Raw genomic sequence first — 26183 nt, forward strand, 5'->3', positions numbered from 1 at the left:
TTTGAGGACTGCCACTCTGATAAGATGGAGAACTCTGATGGTTCATCCTGCTTCCAGGGATCAAGTTAGGTCTCTTACCTTCTAACACATGAACTATGGGGAATGCTAACAGAGTCCTATTGAGAAATTTGACTAATGTTGTATCTTAGAAGAAGCCCTCTCTAGTGCAGTATAGTAGTGAAGAGCACAGACCTGAGCTAGTCTACCTGGTCCCAGTAGAGACTCCACCATTTACCAGCTATGTAATCTTGGCCAAGTTACCTAATCTCTCTATGCCTTAGTTTCTGCACTATGAAATTGGGATACTAAGAGTACTTCTCTCATAGGGCTGTTATGTTGAGTAAACGAGTTAATATATGTAAACTACTTAGAGGAGTGCCTGGCACATAGAAAATGCTATGTAAGTGCTAGCTATTATTATTTATGTCCAAATACTGTGCCATCCTTCTCCTTTTGTTCTATGCAAATTCCTCATGCTAATGCTATTTAGATTGGCTAACATCCAAAATTTAGACTTCTGTCATAATTATCTACACATGGCAGCAGGATCATTCCAGAACCACCCTAATGACTTTGATTAGGACCAATCACCTGTGCCTATTTACACAGCAGAATGATTGGCAGGGTTTTGGAAGGACTGGGTTTTCCAATTATACTCTCATCGGGTACTCATCGCTTTTAGCAAATACGCTAGTCAGAATCATGCTAAAACAGATCAGTTTCTATACATTTTATATACAACCCAACAGAGAGAGCAGAAAAAAGACAGAAAGAGGAGATGAACCATTGATTCATTCCATAAATGTTGTTTGAGCCTCTGCTATGTTCTGAGCATTGTGCAAGATAATGTAGATCGAGAAGTGGGCAAGCCACACCCACTCTCAAAGAGCTCACTGTCTACTGGGGGAAACAGATTAGAAAATCAACAAATACTGCACAAAATCCTAAGGATTATAATAGACATCCCACGGGCTGCTGGAGGAGCACAGAGGAGCTGCCTAGAATTGCAGTGCCCATCTTGGTCTGGGGAGGTGAAGTCATTCCAAAGTCAAGAAAGAAAGAGCTGAAAGACAAGTAAGAGCCAGCCATGCCAGCAAGGAGGGCAAGGGCATTCTGAGCAATGCCGTGTACAAATGCTCAGAAGTACAGATGAAATTGAAGAAGGTGGAAGAGGTAGGGAACCCTAATTTCTTAGGGTTCTCAAGGAAGGACCAAGGAGTATAAAATGACAGGAAGTCAAAGATGGAGGGATTGTGTGAATGAGAGGTTAATCCCATGCATGTGGTGTGTCTACCACATGCCTATGTAGATGTGTAAATGCTCAACACAGATTGCTCCAGGAGAGGGAGAGAAGCCAAGAAACCATTAACCAACAATTAAGAATTAATTTTCTGTGCAAATGGAATATACTGGATGTACAGGCTTTGCTAATGTCGCTACTGGTTATCTGCAGAAAGGGATGTGTTTCAACGAGCTCTTCTATGATGATAATATGTATTGTCTAGCTGTCTGGAAAAAAATATGCAGTGCCCAGCTGGTTGGTTGGAAAACGGATTTCGGAGAGTAGGTAGCTGGTCTTTGGTTGAGATGGGAGCTAAGCTGCCGAATTGCAGATTCACTCTGGTAGGAAACAGCTCCTGGACCAGCAGTTCTCAATGGGGCTGCACAAAATTATCACCTAGGAAGCTTTTGAAATTACTGATGTCTAGGTCCCAGCCCCAGAACCTATGACTTAGTTGGTCAGGAGTTCAGCCTGGGCATTAGGATATTTAAAAACTCCCCAGATGATTCTAATGTGCATCCAGGGTTGAGAACCATAACTCTATCCGTTTGTTACCTAAAAAGTTTGCTCCTGGACCCGCAGCAACTGTACAGACTTGTCAGACTTGCTGCATCTCAGGCCAACCCAGACCTACAGGATCAGAATCTGCATTTTAACAACATCCCCAGGTGATTCAAACGCACAAGAGAGTTTGAGGAGCACTGACCACAGTGTGTATCAGAATCACCTTGGGAACTTATCAGTTATAGATTTGCAATTCTATAGAATATGATTCAGGAGTCTCGGATGTAGCCTTTCATCTGCATATATTCTTTAAGTTTTGGTGGATCTGGTAAGCAACTGGAGTTGAAAACCACTGTCTTACTGCACAGATAAAGTTGACCAGAGGGCCCATGATGGAAGGATTTGGGTAAGATTGCTTTTATGCAGAAATCCTATGCACAAAGGATGCTCTTCTTTCTCACATAAAGGCAATTCCATATTGAGAAGGGGAGCATTATGTCACTCAGGGATTGTGTTGGGGGGCTGCACAGCCCCTTGTAGCTGCAGAAGGAACAGATGGAGATAATCAATGAGCCCAAAGGTGAGGTCATCCTTGTGCTGTAAAAAGACTCACAACTTCCATACGATTCTCCAGAAGAAAGTTGAGGAGCAAAGAGTTTAAATCTCTTTGTGCTCATCTGTGTGTGGTGTGTGTGTGTGTAGTGCAATCGAGCATTAATATGTGTCTCTGGGCATCCTTTGGTTCTTATAAGAGAGTCTCTCCAGTTAAGGAGTCCTTGTGATTCACGCCTCACACCGACCTCCTTCACCATCTGGCCTGCAGCTTGTAATTGGTAGAGAGTTTGAGGCCCTTATGAGCAGTGAGAGGGAAGATGGAGGAGGAACGTCAAATATAAAGAAATAGCCATGTGAGTTCATCACAGGCATTTTCCTTCCTCTCCCTCCACTGAGAGGAAGCTGGAAGCAATTTGGCGTCTGAGTCAGTAGGGAGTTGGGCTGCAGAGGCAGAAAGCCTGTGGACTACTTCTGCCCTCATTCTGGTCTTCAGGGGGCTAGATCAGGGCCCAGCTCCAGGTCTCTGATGCCATTCCCAGCACAGTGACATTCTCGGCCAATAGAATCTTCCAGGGTCTAGCACAGGGTCAAATGCAGAGAATGAATGAATGAATGAATGAACAAATGGGTGGATGAATAGATGAATAAATAAAAGTATGTTATTCCTATTGCAATTCCTATTTTTTCATTCAAAAGAACAAAGAAAAGAGTCTCAGAAGCACCTGTGCCAGGACCTTTTACTGAATCTGGCTTTGATCTCCCTAGAAGCTGCTCGATATTTATATTTTTCTTTTGACAGAACACCTCGCTTCTTTGGCTGAAGTGTATAATTTCCTACCTAGCTCTCGAGTGGTGCCTCAGCCCTCAGGCGCAGGAGTAAGAAAGCAGGTGTGAGAGCTTCTTGTACCTGGGGTGTGGCTGTCTCTGCCTTGGGATTTCCAGGTGACTGTGGTCCTGAGTGGCCCGAGTGGGACCTGCCTGGGACGGATTGACAAGAGGCCTCTGGGAATACCCCTCAGCCCTCCTTCCTCTCTGCCTCCAATTACCCAGGGTGGGGAATGGATTGAGAACATATTTAGAAAATGTGTTCATTGTTGCTTTTAAAAATCTCCTCTGTAATTAGGTACTACGGGGGTAGTCAACCATGAAAAGCCACAACCAGTGCTGTCAAGTTCCATAAAACAAAAGAGAAACCAATTAATCAAAACGAAGAAGAGGCTGGCTGAGCCTAGCACCTGTCTTAGCCTCTCCATGCCTGCGCCCACCCAAATGGCAGCCTTGACTCTCAGGCAGGCCCTGCTCTGCTTGAGCATTTCCAGAACTCGTGTGTCACTGAGTTGGCATGAGGTCACTGAGTCTTTGACCTCTCTCCCGAGGGTCTATCTCATCAATCATGGGCCAGCACTTTTGTTGTGGTCCTCTAGAAAAACTTCCAGAATGGGCCCCTGACCCTGACAATTGCAAAAAAAAAGTAAACCAAACAATCGGGTTCTTAGCACTTTTTGCATGGCAGTGGCTCCTAGGAAGTATTTGCATCCACAGGAAGAGAAAAAGGGTGCAAAGACCTGCTCAGACTTCATCTTGTTCCCTGATGACTTCTGAACTTTCTCTAGTCAAATCTGAGTCTTGAGAGTGACTGCTCTCTAACAAATGGAGGGATTCCAGTGAGAGTGAATTTTGAGTAGAGTGCCTGATGAAGTCTTAGAGTATTAGCATAACCACCAAGAAGCATGGTCTCTCAGGGGCATTGACTCTCCGGGATTCCAAACCACATAAAATGAATTCTCTTTCAACCTTCCCTCTCCACGGGGGAGTTGCTTTAGGGTGCCAAGGTCAAAGGATAGGAGGCTGTGAGGCAGCCAATCCAGAAGCTTCTAGGCAGAGCACCACAGTTCTTTCCACAGGGTGCAGTTACCAGCACTCCAAGTATTTGTCTGACTCTGACCCAAAGGAAGAACCTGCACCTTCTGGCATCTTCTGATCCACACCACTTCTCGTTCCCTCACTGAGGCCTGCCTCGGTGCCTCACAGTTGCAGCCTACAGTTTCCACCCAGAAGTGACACACTCCGTACTATTCACGACTGGATCTGCCTCTCCTTCCCTCCCAGTGCAAGAATACATTTCTTTGCTCTCTTGAAGTTTGGTGTGTCCCTGTGACTTCCTTTGGCCAATGACACGAGTGGAAGTCACATGTATCACATCAAAGTGGAAGCATTGAAGAACTGCCCTGCCATTTTCCCTGCTCCCTTTCCTCTCCCACATTAGCTGAGAAGGTCAGTATTTTAATTGGAAAAGTGACTCAGAGTAAAGAACGTAAAGGTGTGATCTCCCACAAAGTCTGATAGGCTCAGAATACCTCCTATTAAGTGGGGGGAAGAGGTGTGGGCCTAGGAAGCAAAGGAGCAGCAGTTCTGAGGACTGTGTCTCAAGAAGAACTACCCATGTTTACTAGTACACGGAGTTAACTGGAATCAAAAAGGTAAGAAACCTCCTGTTTTAACAGAGTTGAACTGCCAAAGGAACAGGGAACCTGACACTTTAAACAATCCCTGGGCCTCTGACTCTCCATGGGAAGTTGGTGGGCTGAGAAAGCTGTGTGGTTCCTAGGACATATTCCCCAACACCCATTTCAGATATGGCCAAGGAAGATAATGGAAAACCTCCTAGAGGGCAGAGCCAGGAGCCATGGCAAACATTGGACAAGGAAGCCCCTCCAGAGAGCAGAACTGCAGCCTAGTCAAGGAACATTCCTCAACCCAGATCAGGGGCCCCTCACCATGACTGCTCAGAGAGGTTTCAAAACTTCTGAGGATCAGTGCCTGCCTAGTGCCTCCCTTTCTGAACAGGAGTGCTTGTTGTGGATTCCCTGTCCACATTCTACCTCATTGGGTGTGTGTGGAAGGAAGCATGACTTTTTAGTTTATAGATCTCTAGAGGGATTATGAAGAGCCCCCGATAGACGTGCTGTGGGGACTTGGATGTGTGGAAAACTCTTGGAGGCTGAAGTATAGGGAAAAAAGCAAGATTTATGTAGAGCTATAAATTATGAGTAGGATTTAAAGTAAGTGAAAAGATGGGAGACCAAACATTTCAGGTTTCATGGAGACAAAGAGAATATTGTACACTCAGTGAAAGGTTAAGTATGCCAGGCAGGCTACCTGTGTATGGTCTGAACAGAGTAGAGGGGCAATCGGAATGGCCAGGAAGGTGGAGGAAGTGGAATGCCAGCTAATGGAAGAATGGCAGAAATAAAGGAAATGAGGAGCCACTCTAGGATTCTGAGCAGGAGTGTGATTTGCTGAAAATGATATTGAAGAAGGATTAACCTGGCAATGGGCTGTGGGAAGTTGCAGAGCAGAGAGGGGGTAGGCAGAGATTCCAGTTAGGCAGCTATTAAATTAAATTAGAAATTAGATGACATTTGTATTGGGGCAGTGGACAAATGTGAAATATTCAAAATTTGTATTGAACATGGACCAATAGAACAAGGACAGGGGGCAGGGAGTATGTGCCAAAAGAATAAAGCAAAAGTAATGCTCATGCTTCCAGTTTGGGTAACTAGAGGAAAATGATGTCAATGAATTTTTATCAAAAATAGAAGTTGGAGGAGCCGGCCCGGTGGCGCAAATGGTTAACTGCGCGCGCTCCGCTGCTGGCGGCCTGGGGTTCCCCGGTTCTGATCCCGGGTGCGCACTGACGCACCGCTTGGCAAGCCATGCTGTGGCGGAGTCCCATATAAAGAAGAGGAAGACGGGCATGGATGTTAGCCCAGGGCCAGTCTTCCTCAGCAAAAAGAGGAGGATTGGCAAATGTTAGCTCAGCGCTGATCATCCTCACACACACACACAAAAAAAATAGAAGTTGGTTTTGGAGGAAAGATGCAGATTCATTTTAGGACATGCTGAGTTTGAGGTGATGGCAGAAAATGCAGGTAGATCTCTCCCTTTTCCACTCCCTGCTAAAAGACTATATCAGTGGGGCCAGCCCCGTGGCTTAGCGGTTAAGTGCACACGCTCTGCTACTGGTGGCCCGGGGTTCGGATCCGGGCGCGCACCGACGCACCACTTGTCCGGCCACGCTGGGGCTGCGTCCCACATACAGCAACTAGAAGGACGTGCAACTATGACATACAACTATCTGCTGCGGCTTTGGGGAGAAAAAGGGGGAAAAAAAAAAGACTATCAGTGGAGTTCAGCTAAAAGGTCAAGGTTGAGAAAGATGGACTTTGGGCTCTTTGGCTTAGGAATGATGACAGGAGTTACGCACATAAGCACATTCTCTAAGGGAAAGTTTTAAGAGAAGACTAGAAGGTTAACACAGAGCTTGGAAAATATTTGTGGAGTGATGGAAGGAAACTATATCCAGAAAAGGAGAAGGAGACAAAGAAGGCGTGGGCAAAGAGAAACTATAGTCTAGCGTCATGAGAAATGACTTTCAAGTAAGAGTGGTAGTCCATAGTATCAAATTCTGGAGAAAAAGCAAAACAAGGAGAATGAAGACTAAGACAAATCCTTAGATCTGGAGATTTAATTTTTATCAGAGACCTTTGGCAGTGGAGTTTAGTCTAGTTCTTTGCCTGAAGAGTTGCATCACCATCTGCTAAAATCCCTCACCTTCTGCATGGCCCAACATTTCCATAAAAGTTGTTCTGATTCCTTTCCTCATGCATCTGCCACTCTAGGAAAATGGGGATTGGGGTGATGAAATAATTCTATAGTTGTCAACGACATAATATTTAGTCCTATATCCAATATTTAGTCCTACATTATTAGAATTAATAATCACTGGTTAGGGTTTCCATAGTCAGTGGCAAAAGCAGGAAGTAATTACTGCATTACACCATAAGGCCATGCACCATGGCTGATCAAGTTAGATTTTGATTCACATGTGTAGCTTTATCCATATACCTGTATATTCCATGAATCCTCTCCATCAATGTTGTTTAAGACAATCAAAAGCTTTATAATCAGACCGCCCTGGCCTTAATTCTAGCTGTGTGCTTTGCATAACTAGAAAATGTCCAGATTTTAAATTACATCTAATGAAAAAAGAAAAATAACAAATCCCAGCAAATTATCTTTCCAATCCTGCTACAAGCCTTGTGGTGAACAAGGTCAGTCTGGCAAAAACTATATGGAAGAGACAGAAGGGGAGACAGCATCTGGCCTAAGAATGATCTAAAACTGCTGTTGACATGAGAAACTTCACCCTAAGTGTGAAAACACTGAAAAGGTGTTCTAGTAGGCCAGAGTACTGACTACATGCAATTCAAAGTGACAGTCTTCTAAAGCATTGCTTCTGGATAAAAGGAAAGTAAAAAGGAAGGGAGACTCTTTGGAGACTGGCTGGTAAAGGGGAAAAGAAGCACAGGGGTGGAGAATGGGTCCTGTAACATAAAAGAGAACAAAAAAGTCAGAGGACACAAATCTCCTTCCTAGTAATACAATTATAATAATAGAATCCGTTAGAGAAATTGTACTTCCTGTACTAATAGAAAAGGCTACTATTAAAATAGGAATCTGATAACTGCCCCAAGTCAAAAAACAGATAGAACAAATATGAATGAACATGTACAAATCTACTGTTAAAAAGTATAAAATAAGAATCCAACAGACACATGAAAAGATGTTCAAAATCATTAACTATCAGGGAAATGCAAATCAAAACTACAATGAGATATCACCTCACGCCCGTCAGAATGGCTATAATTAACAAGACAGGAAACAACATGTGTTGGAGAGGATGTGGAGAGAAGGGAACGCTCATACACTGCTGGTGGGAGTGCAAACTGGTGCAGCCACTATGGAAAACAGTATGGAGATTCCTCAAAAAATCAAGGATAGAACTACCATATGATCCAGCTATTCCACTGCTGGGTATTTATCCAAAGAACTTGAAAACACCAATGCGTAAAGATACATGCACCCCTGTGTTCATTGCAGAGTTATTCACAATAGCCAAGACTTGGAAGCAACCTAAGTGCCCATCAAGGGACGAATGGATAAAGAAGATGTGGTATATATACACAATGGAATACTACTCAGCCATAAGAAACGATGAAATCCAGCCATTTGTGACAACATGGATGGACATTGAGGGTATTATGCAAAGTGAAATAAGTCAGAGGGAGAAGGTCAAATACCGTATGATTTCCTTCATTAAGTAGTAGATAATAACAACAATAAACAAACACATAGAGACAGAGATTGGATTGATGATTATCAGGGGGGAATGGGGGAGGGAGGAGGGCGAAAGGGATAATTCAGTACATTCAGCACATGTGTGTGGTGATGGGTTGTAATTAGTATTTGGATGGTGAACATGATGTAATCTGTGCAGAAATAGAAGTATAATGATGTACACCTGAAATTTATACAATGTTATAAACCAATGTTACTGCAATAAAAAAAAAAAAGAATCCAAACGCCTTTACTGATGACAATTTTCTCCAACCTTACACAAAAACAACCATGAAGCAGAATAAAACTGAATACAACACTCTGAAATGAATTAAATAGCCTTAAAGACACATTTTGTAGTTACAAAAAAATAACACCTTGAAACAGAAATTCAAAAACTAAAACAAGTGGCAGAAAAAGAGATAGAAATTTTTTTTGTAATCATTTTAATTTTTATTTTTTTGTGTGTGAGGAAGATTAGCCCTGAGCTAACATCTGCCAATCCTCCTCTTTTTGCTGAGGAAGACTGGCCCTGGGCTAACATCCTTGCCCATCTTCCTCCACTTTATATGGGACGCCGCCACAGCATGGCTTGTCAAGCAGTGCATCGGTGCGCGCCCGGGACCCGAACCCTGGGCTGCCACAGTGCAGTGCATGCACTTAACTGCTGCACCACCGGGCCAGCCCCAGAGATAGAAATTTAAAGAGAATTCACTGAATGCAGGAAAGAAATGGAAGAAAAAGACAAAATGAAGACTAAAGTACAAGATGCCTAAAAAAGAATAGAGTCAAAATAAAACTTACTAAAGACATTGATGAAAGGCAAGAAGGCAATCGAGAGAATGAAAATGAACTAACGAAAGCAAAAAGAATTAGATAGAACGTGGGTGCACTGGAAGACAGGAAAGAAAAGAACAGCATACCTATAACTGGAGTCCCTTAAGAAAAAAAAACAAAACTGTGGAAGATAACTAATATACAAAAATATAATTCAATAAAATTCCCTTTAAAATAAGATTTGATGGTACTTATCAAGAGAGTCCAACAGGTACCTGGAAGAGGTACTCAGAATGATTAACTCTGATGTCCTAGTACAACTAACAGACTTCAAAAATAAAGAAAAAATTCTCAAAGCTTTCAAGCAAAAAGATAAAATAACTTACAAAGTCAGAAGAATTAAACTGTCATCAGACTTCTCAAAAAATAGCATACAAAGCAAGGCAACAATAGAGTAGCATTTTCAAAAAACTCAAGGAAAGAAAGGGTGAACCTAGAATTTTATAACCAGGCAAACTTTCCTCTAAGTGTCAAGGCTATAGAACAACAGTTTCAAGATACAAGAACTTAGGGAATTCTGCATCCATGAGCCCTTTTTGAGCAATCTTTCAGAAGATGAACTTCATCCAACCAAGAGATGACTGGGCAAAGTTCAGTGGAAAAATAACAATGATGACCATATAGATATATAGATATGTACAATCTTGCGTCACTTAACAACAGGGATACATTCTGAGAAATGCATTGTTAGGTGATTTCGTTGTTGTGAAAACATCATAGAGTGTACTTACACAAACCTAGATGGTATAGCCCACTACACACCTAGGCTATATGGTACTAATCTTATGGGACCACCATTATATATGCAGTCCATCGTTGATCAAAATGCTGTTATGCAGCACATGACTGTACATAGATACAGACATAGATCTCAAAGACTAAAACACAGGTGCGTAAGAGGGTAGATGATTAATGTGAAGATGCTATATCTGACAAAGTATAAATAATGCAACTAAAAACCGGGAGGAGAAAGTAGAATAAATATTCTGATTGTTGTATAGTCAAAAGGTGTAAGTTAAAGGATATTAATAAAACCTGATAAACCAGCTGAAAAAGATTAAATATAAACACTTAGGACAAAGGAGCATTAAACATTAAGTACAAAGGTAACTACTAGGAAAAAAAACAAAAACATAAAAACCAACTTAAATACCAAAATTTAAAAAATAAATAAATAGCAAAAGAAATACACATCTTGTAGAGAAAGTTATTAATAAACTACTCTCCAAAAGCTCCAGGCCCTGATGGTTTTACAGGAGAATTACTGCAAATCTTCAAAGACCAGACAGTCTCAATGTTGAACACACAGTTCTAGAACATTGAAAATGAAGGAAAATTCCCAATTCCTTTAATAAAGCAAGTGTAACATTGATACTAAACATGACAGAGATAGTACAAGAAAGAAAAGGATAGACTAGTATCATTCATGAATATTAATACAAATACTAAATGAAATAGTAACAAACAGAATCCAATACAATATTAAGAAAATAATACAACATGACCAAGTGAGATTTATTCCAGGAATGTAAGATTGAGTTAGGAAATCCATTACTATTACATATCATATTAATAGATCTAGCAGAAAAATCATAGATTATCTCTCCATAGATGGTGAAAAAGCTTTTGATAAAATTCAATACTTATTCTTGATTAAAAAAAAAAACCCTCAAGAAAATAGGAATTGAGGAACACTTTTTTGACATAAATTAATCTGAATCAATATATATCCATATACCTGTCTGTCTGTCTGTCTATCTATCTATCTATCTATCTATCTATCTATCTATCTACTTTTTCTCTAAAGACAGTATCTTAATGGGAAAGCTCTAGAGCATTTTCACTACCATCAGAAACAAGGCAAAGATGCCCTCTATCTCCATCACCATTCAACATTGTACTAGTAGTATTAAGCCAAAGCCATCAGACAAGAGAAATCAATTAGAGGTATAAGTGTAAAGAAGAAGTAAAACTACCTTTATTTGCATATGATATGATAGTGTACCTGGAATGCCAATGATAAAAATAACTCAGACAATAAAAGAAATCACTAAGATTGCAGGATATATAATTGACACACAGAAATCAACAGCCTTCATACACACAAACATAACCAGTTACAGGTCATACTGGTAGAGAAACCCCCCAAGATGATCAAATACTTAGAAATAAACCTAACAACATGTGATCCTGGACCAAAGACTCACTTTTCCTTTGCTATAAAGGACATTCATGGTACATTTGAATAAAAGGTGTAGATTGGGGTAATGGTATTTTATCAGTGTTAATCTTCTGATTTTGACAATCATACTGTGGATATGGAAGAGAATGTCCTTGATTTGAGGAAATGCACACTTAAGTATTTAGGGGTAAAGGGCCATATCTGCAAGTTACTCTCAAATATTAAAAACAAAAAACTAAAATTTTCTAAAAGTACATTTTACCTATGTACTTTTAAACAAACATATATACACATATGTATGTGTATGTCTATATATATATATACACACACACACACAAATACAAATGTATGGAGAGACAGAGAATGATAAAGCAAATGTGATAAAATGTCAAAATTTGGAGAATTTGAAGGCATACAGGATTTGCACTATTTTTGTAACTTTTTTGTAAGTCTGAAATTATTTCGAAGTAAAAACATTAAAAAAATCACAAGTCAGTGAAAAGTAAGTGGTGGTCCTAATACTGGTTGTGTAAGTGATGGTATAATAGGATGGACTATTAAGCCACCGTTGGAAAAATAAAAGAGTGAGGTAGATCTGCATGTGCATATATTGAGTGACCTCCAAGCTATACTAAGTTTCAAAAGCAAGATGCAGAATGATGCATACATTGTATTCTTTTTTGTGTTTAAAATGCATATGGTTGGAGTTGTAAAGGGTACATGAGTACAGTGATGGTGCAAATAAAGGGGAACTAATTCTTACAAAAGTGTAGAGGAGCGGAGAACAGCTGTGGAGAAGAATGAAGAAAGGACCCAGGAAACCACCCACACCATCCCTGACTGTGTGCCTCAGCACACACGCACAAGTCCTGGAACATCAGGACCAGAGGCATCTTGTAGACAAGTCTGCAGGTAGGGAGAAGCAGACCCACAGAGGTGAAGCAATTTTCCCAAAACCACATTCACCTGCAAGAACTTCTCAGGTCTCCTGACTCCCAGTTCAGTGTTGTTTCAATTCATTCATTCATTCATCCATTCATCCATTCACTCACTCATTCACAAATATCCACTGAGCATCAACTATGCGCCAGGCACTGTGCTAGTATGGGGAACACAGTGGTAAACATCCCCAGACATGGTCCAAGCTCACATAGTCAGTGGCAAAGGCAGACATTAGGCAAGAAATAATACAAATTACAAACAATTTATTGAAGAGTTTGGGAAAAGAAATATTAAGGGTGCAATTGAAAAATATAACGGAAGATCTAGTTTCCATTTGAAGGCCAAGGAAGACTTACTTGAAGAAGGGAAATTCAATTAGAGACCTGAACAATGAGTAGACTGGTCTGATAAGGACCAAAGGGGAAGAACATTCCAGATGGAAGGAACAGGCTGTGAAAGGCCCTAAGGAAGGAAGAACAGAAAGTAAACCAATTTTGGCTAGAGTGTAGTGAACAAGAAGGAGAACAGCATCCTAAGAGGCTCCATCAGTAGGCAGCGGCCAGAACGTGCAGGGCCTTGTATGCCACCTGTTCGCTTTGCTCCTGAGTCATGTTGTCAGCAGAGGAACAGAGAAAGGGAGGGGCAGTATGTGCACATTGTCATTTAAGAGTTTTGAACTCAGCCAGTATTTTTATGATGGGCGAGTGGTCTTCTGAAGAGTTAAGGTTAATATTTAAGACTCCGGCTCCAACATAGAGCCTTGGAGATTTCATAAAGCAGAGGGTGACAATAGATCTAAGCTTTAGGTTAGGTTAGGTAAATTGGATTAAATCAGATTAAATTAGGTTGGAATAAGTTAGGTCACTCTGGCTGCTCAGTAGAGGACAGGATGTGGGGGGCAAGAGTGGAACTCCATGTAGGAGGTCTTTGCAAGTTGTCTAGATGGGAAGTGAGGGAGTCGTGGACTGGGATGCTAGGTAAAAAGGGGAAGAGCAGTGGTCAAGGTCAAGATAACGGAATGGAATAGTAATGAACCCGGCAGTGGGCGGTGCGGGAAAGATGTCAAGGACAGCTAGGGAGGGTTCTACTTGAGCACCTGAGTAACCAGGGGTGCCATTTGCTGAGGGACCCAAGACTCCATCTGTACAAGCAGAAGCTTCTGTCAAAGCTGCGACCAGCCGATCTCTGCACAGCTGGTGTCCGTGTCACAGCCTCGTCCATTCCAGTTGAATGGATTGAGGGTTCAGGAGCATCTGTGTTCAATTGCTCTTAGTAAAAAACCAGAAAACCATTATACTCCTCCGGAATTGCTCACCCAGGACAAGAGTAAAACGATGCACTGGGAAGCAGATGAAGAGAACAAGAATCTGACATCAATCCTATTCAAGCAATGAATACTTTATAAGCTCTGGCCCCTCTGAATCCAAGTTGCACATTTATGCACTGCTGGGGGAAGGGCCTTCAGATACAAACTATGAATGATCTGCTGTTAACCTCGGAAAACATCACCTCTCTCCAGCACTACGCATGTATCCAGAGGGTCTTCTTGCAAGTATCTGAGAGTGTGGGCAGAAGAAAAGGCCACTCTGAGAACACACGGGGGTGTGCAAACTCAAAGCCTCCTCTGAGAGAAAAGCTGTCTGCCTTATTCTGTGCAGTACATTCAGGAGGTGTCTTATCCTGAAACTACCCCAGAATATCAGAGAACAAAGGGGCTTATTAATCCTTAGTGCACTGATCTGTATGAGGAAAATGAGGTCCGACACAGTGAAACTATCAACATCACAAGTCAGAAATCCACCGCTGAGGCCACAGTTGAGTCTCCACAGAGCACTTGCTCCACAAGCCCACTCCACTCCATTCCTCTCATCTCTGCAGTCAGAGCTACACCATGATTCACGCAAGGGAGCTCACTCTTGGTGGGGGGAGAGAGGCCCGGGGAGTTGACCATAAGTTTGCTACGTCCATCTCTGCCCATGGAGTCAGCCTCCCACAGAGGCCTGCTGTTTGGTGTTTCTTTTATTTCATAGTTTTATTCTTAAAAGCAGAAAAGTAGAGAGGAGGAGGGTATGGGTAGTGATAATCAACTAGAATTTCGAACTCAGCCTATATTGTGGGCCTGGGAGGATTCAGGACACTGCCTCCAACCCACCTTTCTAGTTTCATTTCCTGCTATTCCCCCCTACAGGTATCCTATGGCCCTGTCACTTTCCTGCACCCCTCTAAGGGCATCTTGTGCCATCGCTGCCCTGGCATTTCCACTTCCATGCCTTTGTTCTGGAGGCTCCCCCACCTGAAGTGCCCACCCTGCCCCACTCTAGGCTTCTCACATTCTTCCTGCCCCACAAGGACCATCTCAACTCCTATCTCCTGTAGGATGCCATTTAGGACTCCTCCATTCAGAGGCGATGTTTTCCTCTCTTAAACCCACTCCACTCTTCTCGGGATCTACTTCATGGCACTTCCTATTTGCTTGGCAGGAATTGTGTTGCCTGGCTTCTTGAAGGCAGGCACTGTTTTACTCATTTTTGCTCAACTAATACTTAGGTGTCACTGAAAAAAACAAATCTCCATGATTCTGACATCTGGGGCAGGTCACTGGGGTCTTAGGAGGTCTCTTTGCAACTCCTCAGAGCTCAGGTATTCCTCCTCAAGTTACGTCCCTCCCCAGCTGAAGGACAACCTGGCTTTCAGTATGCAGGGTATCGAATAAGACTTCACGGCAAATGAATCTCAGAAATGGAAGTGACCTTCAAGACCATCGAAAGGACTGCACTTAAAGCAAAATTTCTTCTATAGCAGTGCTTCTCAAACTTTAGTGTCCGTATGGATCACCTGGAGATCTTGTTAAAATGCAGACTCTGATTCAGTAGGTTCAGGGTGGAGCCGAAGAGTCTGCCTTTCTAACACGATCCCAGGGGATGCCCATGTGGCTGGCCCTAGCGTTATCCTTCAAGTAATAAGTTTCTACAGCAGTCGTAAGCTATGGAAGATATGAAGAGCTACCATTTCTTGAGGGCTCAGTGCTCTGGTGCATGTGTTATCTCATACAATCTCTACACTAGCCCTGTGAGGTAGATGACGCTATTACCTTATTTTATGGATGAATGTCAGAGAGGTCAAGGTCACGTGGCTAGCAAGTAGTGGAGCCAAGAGTGAATGAGCATGTCTGACGCCAATGATGCTCTTCTTCTCATCATTTTGCTTCTTCCGCAGTTATCTAATCAGGGAAGTTGACATCATTATTTGGAGGGGAGTAAGACTGAGGCTGAAGCCATGACTCTAGGCAGGAAAGGCTGGGATTTCTTTATTCTGCTACGTACATAATCTGCATGGTAGCAAAGTCACTGAATTATATGGTTATGTTCCAGAGAGTGGTGTCCTGAGAATCTGAGAACATCGGTATTCTGCCCCACTTCTGGGCCCCATGAAATCCTGGCAACTGTTGATTGAGAGGCTGTCTTCTGCTGGCCACAGACTCCAGCTGGCATTGAGATGGCATTCCTGCCACCCTTCCTGGGACTTGACAGCCCCATGGGTTAGCTGTCAGGGATTGTGAGACTCTTGGCAGTGAGCAGCAGAGGACGAGGGAAGCCAGTGCCAAGGGCTGGCTCCTGGGAAAGGGAGATTCCCAACTTGGATGACTGGTCAGTGCCAAGACCAGTGCCAGGAAGAGACTGTACTGGCCCCAAACCTGCCCCTGGGGCCCACTTGAGCCATGGGTCATGACAAGAGAAAGCACAGTTCTGACACTAGGAAGGGACTCAAAAACAAGAAGAGCACAGCCCAGAACTGCTAGACATCTGGCTGAACAAGCCAGCCTCTGGGAAAATGGAAGAACTTGATCCTCTACCCTCTTCTAACGAGGATTTAAAGAGACCACTGAGATTCAGGGCACTCAAGGCGTCCTGTGCACCTTCCCCTCCTGCCTGAGCAGAAAAGGGGAGTCAGGCTGGTGGAAGCTGACGAGTGAAGGATGCTTCCCTGACCCCAATGACCAAAAGGACTTCTTTCTTGCCCCACTGCTGGAGACTATGGGAGATCTACCTGTGCCTGGTTACTCCTCTTTTGAAGAGAACATACACATACACTAGAGGTAAGAGTTGAAACTTCCCAAAGCAAGGAGACTTACAGTGCATCCTGACCCCCGTCCTTTTCCCTGTACTGTCTCTCCTCTCCTTACACCAGCCCAGCAGATTGTCCCAGTGGACTGGCCTGGCACCATACATGGGCCAATGGCAGCAGGCCCACAAACAAGCATTAAACAGGGACACATACGGTCCAAGACTCAGCAAAAGGCCTGATGGATGGGAATTTTTGTCTGTGCCACCGTTTACTGAGATAATGTGAGTTGGGTGACAGCTATGATGTCACATCACCTGTCAGTGTGCCATTTCAACCTAAGCACTGCCTTTAGAATGAGGTGAGCCAAAGAGGGAAGGGAAGATTGTGGACTGACTTCCTCATTGCCTCGGAGAGTGGGTCTCCCAGTGGCCAACTGGGTGCTCCTAGCTCAGAAGTAGACCCTCGGATGGCTCAGGAAGTGGGCCCAGGGCACCATGCTCCTCAGATCAAGCTGCAAGGTTGAACTGCTGCTAAAACCAATCTAGGTGGAGACAAGAGTCCTTGGTCAGACTGAGGAGAGTCACAGCACCCTTTCTGCTTCCTGGGGGGCCGTGAGTGTTCTTAGCAGGACCTACATGGGAAAGGGGGTTTTGCAGAATAGCTGCCTTGAAACAAAATGGCTGAGTTTCCAAATGGAAGGATCCAACTGAGAAACTCTCAAAGGTATTGCACTGGGTTGTTTTGTTTTATTTCTTTTTATTTTGTTTGAACAAAAATGTTGAGAAATAGATTCAGCAGGTGAGCGTGGAATTCGCCATTCATGTAGACCCATCTTTGCTTCTGCAGCAATCAGTTTTAACCAATTAGCCACTGTGTGAGGTTGACTCAGTTCTAACAAAATATGGAATCACGCTGATGCCACGTATTTTCTTAAGTGTAAGGCTTGGGGACAGCCTGTGTGTGCTGGCCTGGATCATGTGAAATACCATTGAACAAAGCTGAGCACACTGAGTCAATACCTGGTTCTCGGTATCCAGCCATTACTCAGGAGTGAGCAGGCACAGAGTAAACAAAGGGAACCATCCCACGTGTGCAGATCAGACGGCTTAGATCTTGGGTGCTCTCAGCCCGGAAGCTAAGAGTTCTTCCCTGCTCTGCTCCCACTCCTTCCCACCCACCCGTGGCCTATGGAGAAGTAGGGGAAAGAATGCTCCCAGGTGATACTGGCTTCTCAGAGGCCAATCTCAGGCAAACCAGGCCCAGCCTTCCCTCTCTCTTGCTTCCCGGCTCATGGTTGCCATGGAGACCAGACGCCTTCTGAGTTCGGCGCTTTATCTGGAGTCCAGCCTTTGAACACCTTGGTTTAGTCAAACCCACTCACTCCCTGGGCTCCTTAGAGTGTGAAAATATCTAAGCTGGTTTCTTTAACCAAATGGCTCAAGAGTCCCCTTGCCACAATCCACAGGATGGTCTGAAGGCTCTTGCTCAAATCCTGGTGTGGGGGTGGTGGCCTGCAGTTCTGTAGAAGCCTACGCACCCATGCTTTCTTTTCCAGAAGAGAAGACCTAATTTCAAACCCTGTATCACATGCAGCTGTGGGCTGCTCAGACAAGTGGGCTGGTGAGAGAGGTGAGCAGGGCCCAGGGGGCACATGGGGTTCAGAGGAGCAGTGGGGCTTGGGCAAGGGCTGAGGGAAGATACCTGAGAAAGTCAGTGCTGGGTGGGATGTCCACAGTCCACACGGAACCTGAAGAAGCCCAAGCAGGTCCCTGACCTCAGCTCTGATTGACCTCAGCTCTGATTGACCTCTCCACTTGATCTGGCCACCCACTCCCAGGGTTATCCCTTGGACCTTGATCACCAAAAGCTACCCCACCTCCTGTACTCTAATATCTCCCACCCATCACGCTGACCAAAAGGCTCTGGTCCTTGCTTTCTCTTGCCCTGCCCTGTTATTCTTGGCAGGCCTTTTACCCAGACTCATCATTGGCTAACACCTGTATGCTTTCTGAATGTTAGAACCCATCTTTGGCTTCATTCCCTTCTCAGGAAGCAAGTGCCACTGGCCCAGCCCCTAGAATCTGTCCAGCCCCTTCCTCTGGACCACTGCTGCAGCTCCTCCTCCCTAGATGTGGGGGCTTGAGCAGCCGGAGTGTCACCTCTGCAACTTCCCTCCTTGCTGAGACTCCTAAACTGTCATCAGGATGGTCACTTTTCCAGCTTTGATCTCAGCACCTGCTCCGACATTCTCACCCCTTTCACAGCATTTATGCCTCTCCCTAATTTTCTGCCTCAGACCCCACAAAGAGTCTGGCTGGGCAGCGGGATTGGTCGCGTCCAGCCTAGGCCCCAGAGAGCATCATTTAGACAGAATGAAGAGATCCGTTCAGGATCTTTCTGTGGGGTTTGGGATGGTCCCCACAGAGCAGCAGATTCTTGCATTGTTGCCTTGTTTCCATGTCCCAGGTAATCTCAGTGAAGTCCCAAGGCTTCTAAGTGCCTGGCGACTGTGCAGGTGCCAACTCCAGGCAGCAGCATCCTCATTCCACTTCTCTGGGCTCTAGAGATGGGTGTGAAAGATGTTCTGAGCCCAGACAGGCTGCCTGCTCACCTGTCTTCACTGGGGTGACCAACTGCCCCATCTGCCCAAGACTGAGGGGTTTCTCAGGACACAGGTCTTTTCGTGCTAAAACTGGAACAGTCCTGGGCAAACTGGGATGGTTGGTCACCCTAACCCTCACTCACCGCTGATGACCTTGCTTCCCAAATCACTGCGCAAGGATCACATATGGCCACCTGTATGCACCTGTGGCCATGTACTCTGCCTTCCACCTGCGACTCTGGGTGGATTTCACTCCTAGCTAAGGCCAGCCCCTCCACCTGGGTGGTAGATTCCATTTGCTCTCACCTATCAGGGATGTCCCTTCTGAAATACACCCCACACTCCAGCATCATCAATTTTCCCTTCTTTACTGGATCATTACAGCATACAAATATACTGTGATTTCTCCCAACTTAAAAGAAAAAACTCTCTTTACATCATACTCCCTTCCAGCTACTGTTCTCATTCTCTACTCTCCTTCACATTAAAACCCTAAGGAGTTGTCCATACCTGCAGCCTCCTATTCCTCTTCTCTCATTCTCTTATTTAAAAAATCTTATATAACTTTTTATTATGAAGCATTTCAAACGTATCCCCAAAACAGAGAGAATAACACAATGAACCTTCCTCTTCCCGTCACTCAGTCTGCCCGGATCATGTAGAAGCACATCCCGGGCATTATCCCTTCTCTCTTGCATCCATTGGACAAAATGTTGCCCCACCACCCCAAACTGCTCTTGCCAAGCTCCCCAGTGACCTCCACGTTACTAGGTCACAGCCAGTGGTCACTTCTCAGGCTTCATCTCATTGGACTTCTCCACAACTTATAACAGCTGATGGCTCTCTGCCTGGAAATACTTGTTTTTTTTCTACCCGGTTTCTAAGACACCACACTGCCCTGATTTTTCTGCTTCCTGGCTTCCCCCTCCTGACTAGTGTCCTCTGTAGGTCCCTCCTCATCTCCCCAACCTTTCCATGTTGGGGTGCCCAATGGCTCCCGTTTGGAGCCTCTGCTCACCTGAGGACCGACACTCACTCCCTAGCTGATCTCATCCAGTCCCCCGGCTTCACATACTGGAAACTCCCACATTTATATCCCCAGCCAGGACATCGCCCCTGAACTTGACATTTCCACATGGATGATTAATAAGCATCTAAAACTTAATATGAAGCCAGACTGAGTTCATATCACCCCCAACCTCTGCCTAAACCCTGTCCCTCCCACAGATTTCCATCTTCCTAATGCCTCAGGCCAAAAATATTTTGTTTTTCAGATCCTTAAATGGCCCACAGGCCCTGTGTGGTCAAGCCCCAGCCCCTTTCTGACCTCACCGCCTACTGCCCACGCTCCAGCTCGTCTGCTCCAGCCTCACAGCTGTCCCCACGCAAGCCAGGTGGGCAATGCGTGGCTCTCCCCTCAGCCTGGGTGACCCCTCCCCAGGAATACAGATGGCTTGATCCTTCACCTCCTTCAGTCTTTGCTCAAATGTCACTTTTTTTCTGAGGCCTCCTGGATGCTCTTTTAAGAATTGCAACTGAGGAGTTGCAATTCTTTCCCCTTTCCCTGCCTTGTTTTGTTCCATAGCTTTTAACTCCATCTGACACACTTCATATATTGACTTCTTCTTTATTTCTATCATCTCTCACTGGCATGTCAGTTTGTCCGCTGTGTCCTCAGTGCTCAGGGTTGGGCAGGGAGCAGGTGCTCAGCATGTGTGCTTACGTGAAGGAACCAATGACCAGATGGGCAATGGTGTCCGCTGCCCACAAAGGGGCAACCACTTTGGAGCTCCTACCTTTTAGCAAAGCCTTCAGGGATTTCTCTGTCTCTCTCTCTCTCATACACACGTGCGCGCGCACACACACATGCCCCTCTCTCTGGCTCCCGGCATGGTGGGAAGGACCTGGTGAACAGTGAGAAACACCAGAGGAAGAGCAGGCAGTAGTAACCTGCACTTCACTCTCACTCTGCACACTGCCTGAGTGCGGGAGGCGGCTGTGGTGAGCACAAGCCGTAAGGACTTGGCCTGGGTGGCCTAGGATGCACGAATGGAGATCACTGGCATTAACATTGTTGTCACGTGGGGCTTCTGGAAAGCGTCTTCGGCTCTTTCGGCCAGCCTCAAAAACAGCCAACCTACCTGCGATTGTAACCAAACTGCCTAAATAGAATAGGGTCCCTGCAGGTGTGTGCATTTAGACAGGCCCTGAGAAATTATCAGAGGGGGCTGAGCTTCCTTTCTGGAAGGCCAGACCCGGCTAAGCTGGTGTTAACAATGTTCTGACAACTGGTCTGTCTGCTTTTTGTGACTTCCAATCTTACAAAATGTGGACCTCTGGTAAGAACAGCCGTCGGTTATTGAGTGCTTACGTGTGTGGGTCCCACTGAACCGCTGCCCATACCCCACCTCGCTCCTCCCTTCGTCCAGAGGCAGGATGTGCAGTGGTTGGGAGAACAATCTTTGGAAATAAGCCTGGATTTGGAGTGAAACCGCACTGTTTGATGTTGACTTGGGCAAGTTACTCAACCACTGGAGTTTCCGTTTTTCACTTGTAACATGGGGATAAGAAGAGCTCTCCCTCGGGGTTGTTGTAACGGTGGGAATAAGACAGTGTGGTGAAGAGCCGGCAGGTACCACCTGGCTCGGTAGATAGAAGCCTTTATCCTGGGGCTTTCATCGCCGCAGCCCGGGTGGACTCTGTGCCTCCCTAAAGACTGCTCTGCGCTCCTGCATGGGAGGCTGGAGGATCTTGTCTAATTAACAGAGAAAAGGTTGTAGGGGGACCAAAACTCAAGACCACTCTGATCACTATCTTCCTTAGCCTTCACTTCCGTTTACCCTAATGGATGAGCAAGCAGGAGGTCAAAGGAAGAAATCAGAGCAGGGGAGACTGGCAGAAGTAGTTCCTTAGAAGAAGGAGAAAGTAAGAGGAAAAGTCAGAATTATGGGAAAAGGCACATCATTCAGTGAGGAAATCCTGAAGAGGGGCGTCAGCACAGACTCTGGTGCCCGTGAGCCTGAGGCAGTGCTATGCCACCTGGGAGGTTGGCCAATGACTTTGTGACCTCCTAGGCTAAAATGTGGGGTCTCCCAACAGGACAGAGATGGAGCAGGGAGCTTTGGTTATGCAGCCCCCATGGTCAGAATTCTATTTCTTCTAATGTCTCAACTTCTCAATTCCACTAACAAAACAATATGCACTTATTTAGGCTTCATCTGAGAGGATTTAATTACCCGTGCACATGCGGATCTTGCTATAAAGCAGGCAGATCTATACACATCCTCATCGCAGCTCTCTGAAATTGGAGGAGCCCTCACGGAAGCTAGAGAGCCCTTCTCTGCATGATGCCCTGGGGCCTATGAAGTGGCAGACAGGACTGGCTACATCCAAGCTTCCCATGAAGGTTTCCAATGCCATTTAGAACAGGGACCATCCATGCTAGGTTTTCATATAATCAGAGTCTGATTAGAAATACATGTTCAATTTGGTGATGCAGGTTGGTATGGCAATGATATTACCTTCTAAAGCAGATGTTAGCTACCCCACTAGTTCTGAGGGTCATAGTGGGGATACACAATCAGCCAGTGCCACCAGAAAGCCTAAGGTGAATGTAGGAAAAGGAAAAAAGGAATAAAGAGGGACCAGAAAGGCAGTAACTGAAGCTGAAGCAAAAAAAAAATAAGTAGAGAAAGAAAAGGAAGAGAATTAAACACACATGATGGACAATGGCCCCAGTTTAGATATCTCTGAGTGGTTCCCTTCCCACGGGATATTCACATGGGGCTGGTTTGCTTACAGGTGCCACTCAGAGTTGAACTTAGTTTGCTCTGAAGGAAGGGAGAATGGAGCCTGGCTCTTTTCCAGAAATCTGGGCTGTGCAGGGATAGAGTCCCTGATACTGGATTGGAATCCCCATTTCCAAAGTCCCCGTTCCCAACCCCAGTCTCTTTGCTCATGAAACTTGAGTTATTATCTAAATGAGAAAATACACACAAGGCACATTCCTGGTAAGAAAAGGATTTAGAGGCCTTGGGTGGAAGGGAATGGAGAAGAGGATCTGGTAAGGGCAATGGGTGGGAGGACAGGCCATGCATCAGGCGTGCACAGGAGGGCTGGGTGAGGCCACAGAACAAGCTAAGATGGGGAGATAATATGCAGTGGCCATAGCCAAGCCCCACATGCATGGGCAGGATAGAGTTTCCTGGATGCCCCAGGTGACAGCGACCAAAAAGACAGACGGGGACGGAGAATCGCCTTTATGTTGTTCTGATGGAAGTCTAGTTAATTTGAAAGCAGCCTTATGTCCACCACCTGATAAATGCATCATCTGGCTCCCCTATGGCTCTGATCCCATCTCCTTCTACTCATCCTCTTCTATCCTGCCTCACTCACACTGGCCTCCTTCCTATTTCTTGACACCACAAGAAAGCTTCTACTTCAGGGCCTTCCTGTTGCCTCTGCCTGGGATGCAGGTCTCTGCTCAATTACCACCTTATCCAAGATGCCTTCCCTGATGAGAGTAGCTTCCTGCCACAGCCCTCTCTGCCCCCTTACCTGCTTTGGGTTTTCTCCTTGCACTTATTATCAAGAATTTATTTTGTCTGCTTCCCCCAATGGAATGTGTGTTCTACAAGGGCAGATTCTATTTTGTTTACTTCTGAATATTGCTTAGCACATAGCAGGCCTCGTGAAATATTTGTTGAATGAATTCGTGAACCAAAAGCCACAACGTTTATAACATATGTACAAAGAGTTTCATTGATTGAACTGTTTGGTGTTTCAGGGTGAACCACATATATGGAGTAGGGGTAAGGATGGGAAACCACTGCAGTTGAGAAGCCTTAGTAAGAGTTGCTGTGCTCTGTTGGAAAGATCCAGATTTGTAACTCTGCTCCATGGGGCATAGGCTTGTGGTAGCTAGCCTCCAAAATGGCCCCCAGTGATCCTCAGCACCTGATAGTCACACTTTGTGTAGTCCCCTCCCATCTTGAATAGGGCTGACTTGCATAACCAATTGAATATTGTGAAAATGATGGTGTGTAACCAATAGGCTTGGTCATAGAAGACATTGCAGCATCTGTCTTTCCCTTTCTTAGATCACCCATTCTGAGGAAGCCCAGCTACCAAGCTGTGAAGATGCTCAAGTAGCCATGGAGACAACACCATAGGGAGGAACTGATGCCTCCTTCCAACAGCCAGCACAATATGAGTGCACCATCTTGGAAGCAGGTCCTCCCACCCCAGTCAAGTCTTCAGATGATGCAGCCCCTGCTGACATCTTGGCTGTGACCCCATGAGAGACCCTATGCCAGAAGCACCCAGCTCAGCTGTTCCCAAATTCCTGACCCACACAAACTATGTGAGATGATAAATGTTTATTGTTGTTTTAAAATGCTACATTTTAGAGTAATTTGTTTCACAGCAATAGGTAATTATCATAAAGCAGATGACGTGTGGGCCAAGCCATCCCAGGTTTGAGTTGACATGGTAATGACTAGGAGTGTGTCTTTCACTGGTTAACTGTGCAGCCCATGTCCCCTTCCGGAGCCAGCTGGTCCCGATTTGATTCTTCAACTCTTAGTAGCCACAAATGCCACCTGTATCCTCAATAAACTTTATTTAGACACAAAGAGACACAACAGAAAATACATACACAGATACAGATTTTTTTTTTCTCTATAGGATGAACAAACATCACATAAGGAATTTAAAAATTTGGTGCATGGAATGTAAGAAAGAATTTCAATGTTCCTTGTTCACTCACACTTAAAACAGACACAGATTTCAGAGGAAGACAGAGATGTACCATCCCTACAACATAATTCACAGTTGGGCTATAACAGTACACAGGTGTGAGGAAGGTAATCAAAGGAGTTAGGGATCGAGTTACTCTTGATATGACAGAATGCTCACAACACTAGTAGGACTCTGTTTAAACAAAAGACAGAATCGAGGCTTCCACACCCCCTGCACAGATGCTCTGCAAGCTGTCAGCTAGGTCACAAAGCAGCTCAGCAGAAATGCCACATTAGCTTTTGTCTTGCGGCTTGAAGGTCTGCATAACCTCTACCTTTGTGTCCACATCACAGAGAGTTTACGTAGACGCACTTAGGACGCTGCAACTCTCGACGTGCACGCTGGCTTAGAAATGCACAGTACAGAACATTGACATCAGTTTATAAAATGTGGCTTTAGAAAGGAAAAGGAATAATAGCCAAGAGGAGAACAAACACTTTGCAAATGCTGCCACATCCATGGGCAGTGTTTGCCACTAGGCTGCCTGGGGTCCCCTCCCACAGGGAGCCACTGGCATCTGTGTCCTGCTCCATGCCATGGGTGGAGCAGGATGGATGTCTCTTGGACGTCTATTATTGCCTTCTAAAGCCACACCTGTGGCCTCCCGGTCACTCCTGTCAGAAGCCATGCATGTCACCTGGACAAGCTGCCATGGAACCACCCCACCTATTCCTGTGCCGGACAAGCCTCTGGCCTCCACACCATCTTCACATTTCACATCGGGGTTCCCTAGGCAACCTCTGTATTTTAGTAAAAAATGGTTTCCACTGTACCCTTCGTGTGTCCTCTTCCTAATGTGACAAATCCAGATGAGATGAAGTTATGGAGATCAGGTCCTCCACTTCGGTAAGCATCCTTCCCATAATGTCCTGCAAGAAGATGGGGCAGAATTACCTGGCGCATCCATGACATCAACAAGAAGACAAATGTTGCAGCTCCAGTGCACCCCGTGATGATGATGAACTTAAGTTCAAATCATCAGCTAAGGCAGAAGGCAGAAGCAACCAAGAAAAAAATATATATATATATATATTTTATATATAAAAATTTATATATGTTTTTATATATAAAGATTTATATATAACATATAACATATAACATATAATATATAATATATAATATATAATATATAGTAATATATATATTATTGTGCAACAAAGAACAACCTGGGAAGGTTATGTTGAAAGCAGAACGGGGAAAAGGAGACATGTGGCTTGATTCTGGCATTTCTGACT

At 44.7% G+C, this 26183-nt stretch overlaps 1 protein-coding gene across 2 annotated transcripts in view; it reads right to left on the reverse strand.

Moving 5' to 3' along the window:
• The window catches only part of SHISA6 (shisa family member 6), a 282484-nt gene that overhangs the window by 124273 nt on the left and 132028 nt on the right, over positions 1–26183 (reverse strand). For both annotated transcript variants that reach the window (XM_058559701.1, XM_058559700.1), the window contains exon 3: positions 25722–25817. In XM_058559701.1, the coding sequence (XP_058415684.1) occupies positions 25722–25817 (96 nt within the window). The remainder of the gene's footprint in view (positions 1–25721; positions 25818–26183) is intronic.

Source organism: Diceros bicornis, chromosome 18 (assembly GCF_020826845.1).
Source record: "Diceros bicornis minor isolate mBicDic1 chromosome 18, mDicBic1.mat.cur, whole genome shotgun sequence".
In the NCBI taxonomy this organism is placed as follows: Eukaryota; Metazoa; Chordata; class Mammalia; order Perissodactyla; family Rhinocerotidae; genus Diceros; species Diceros bicornis.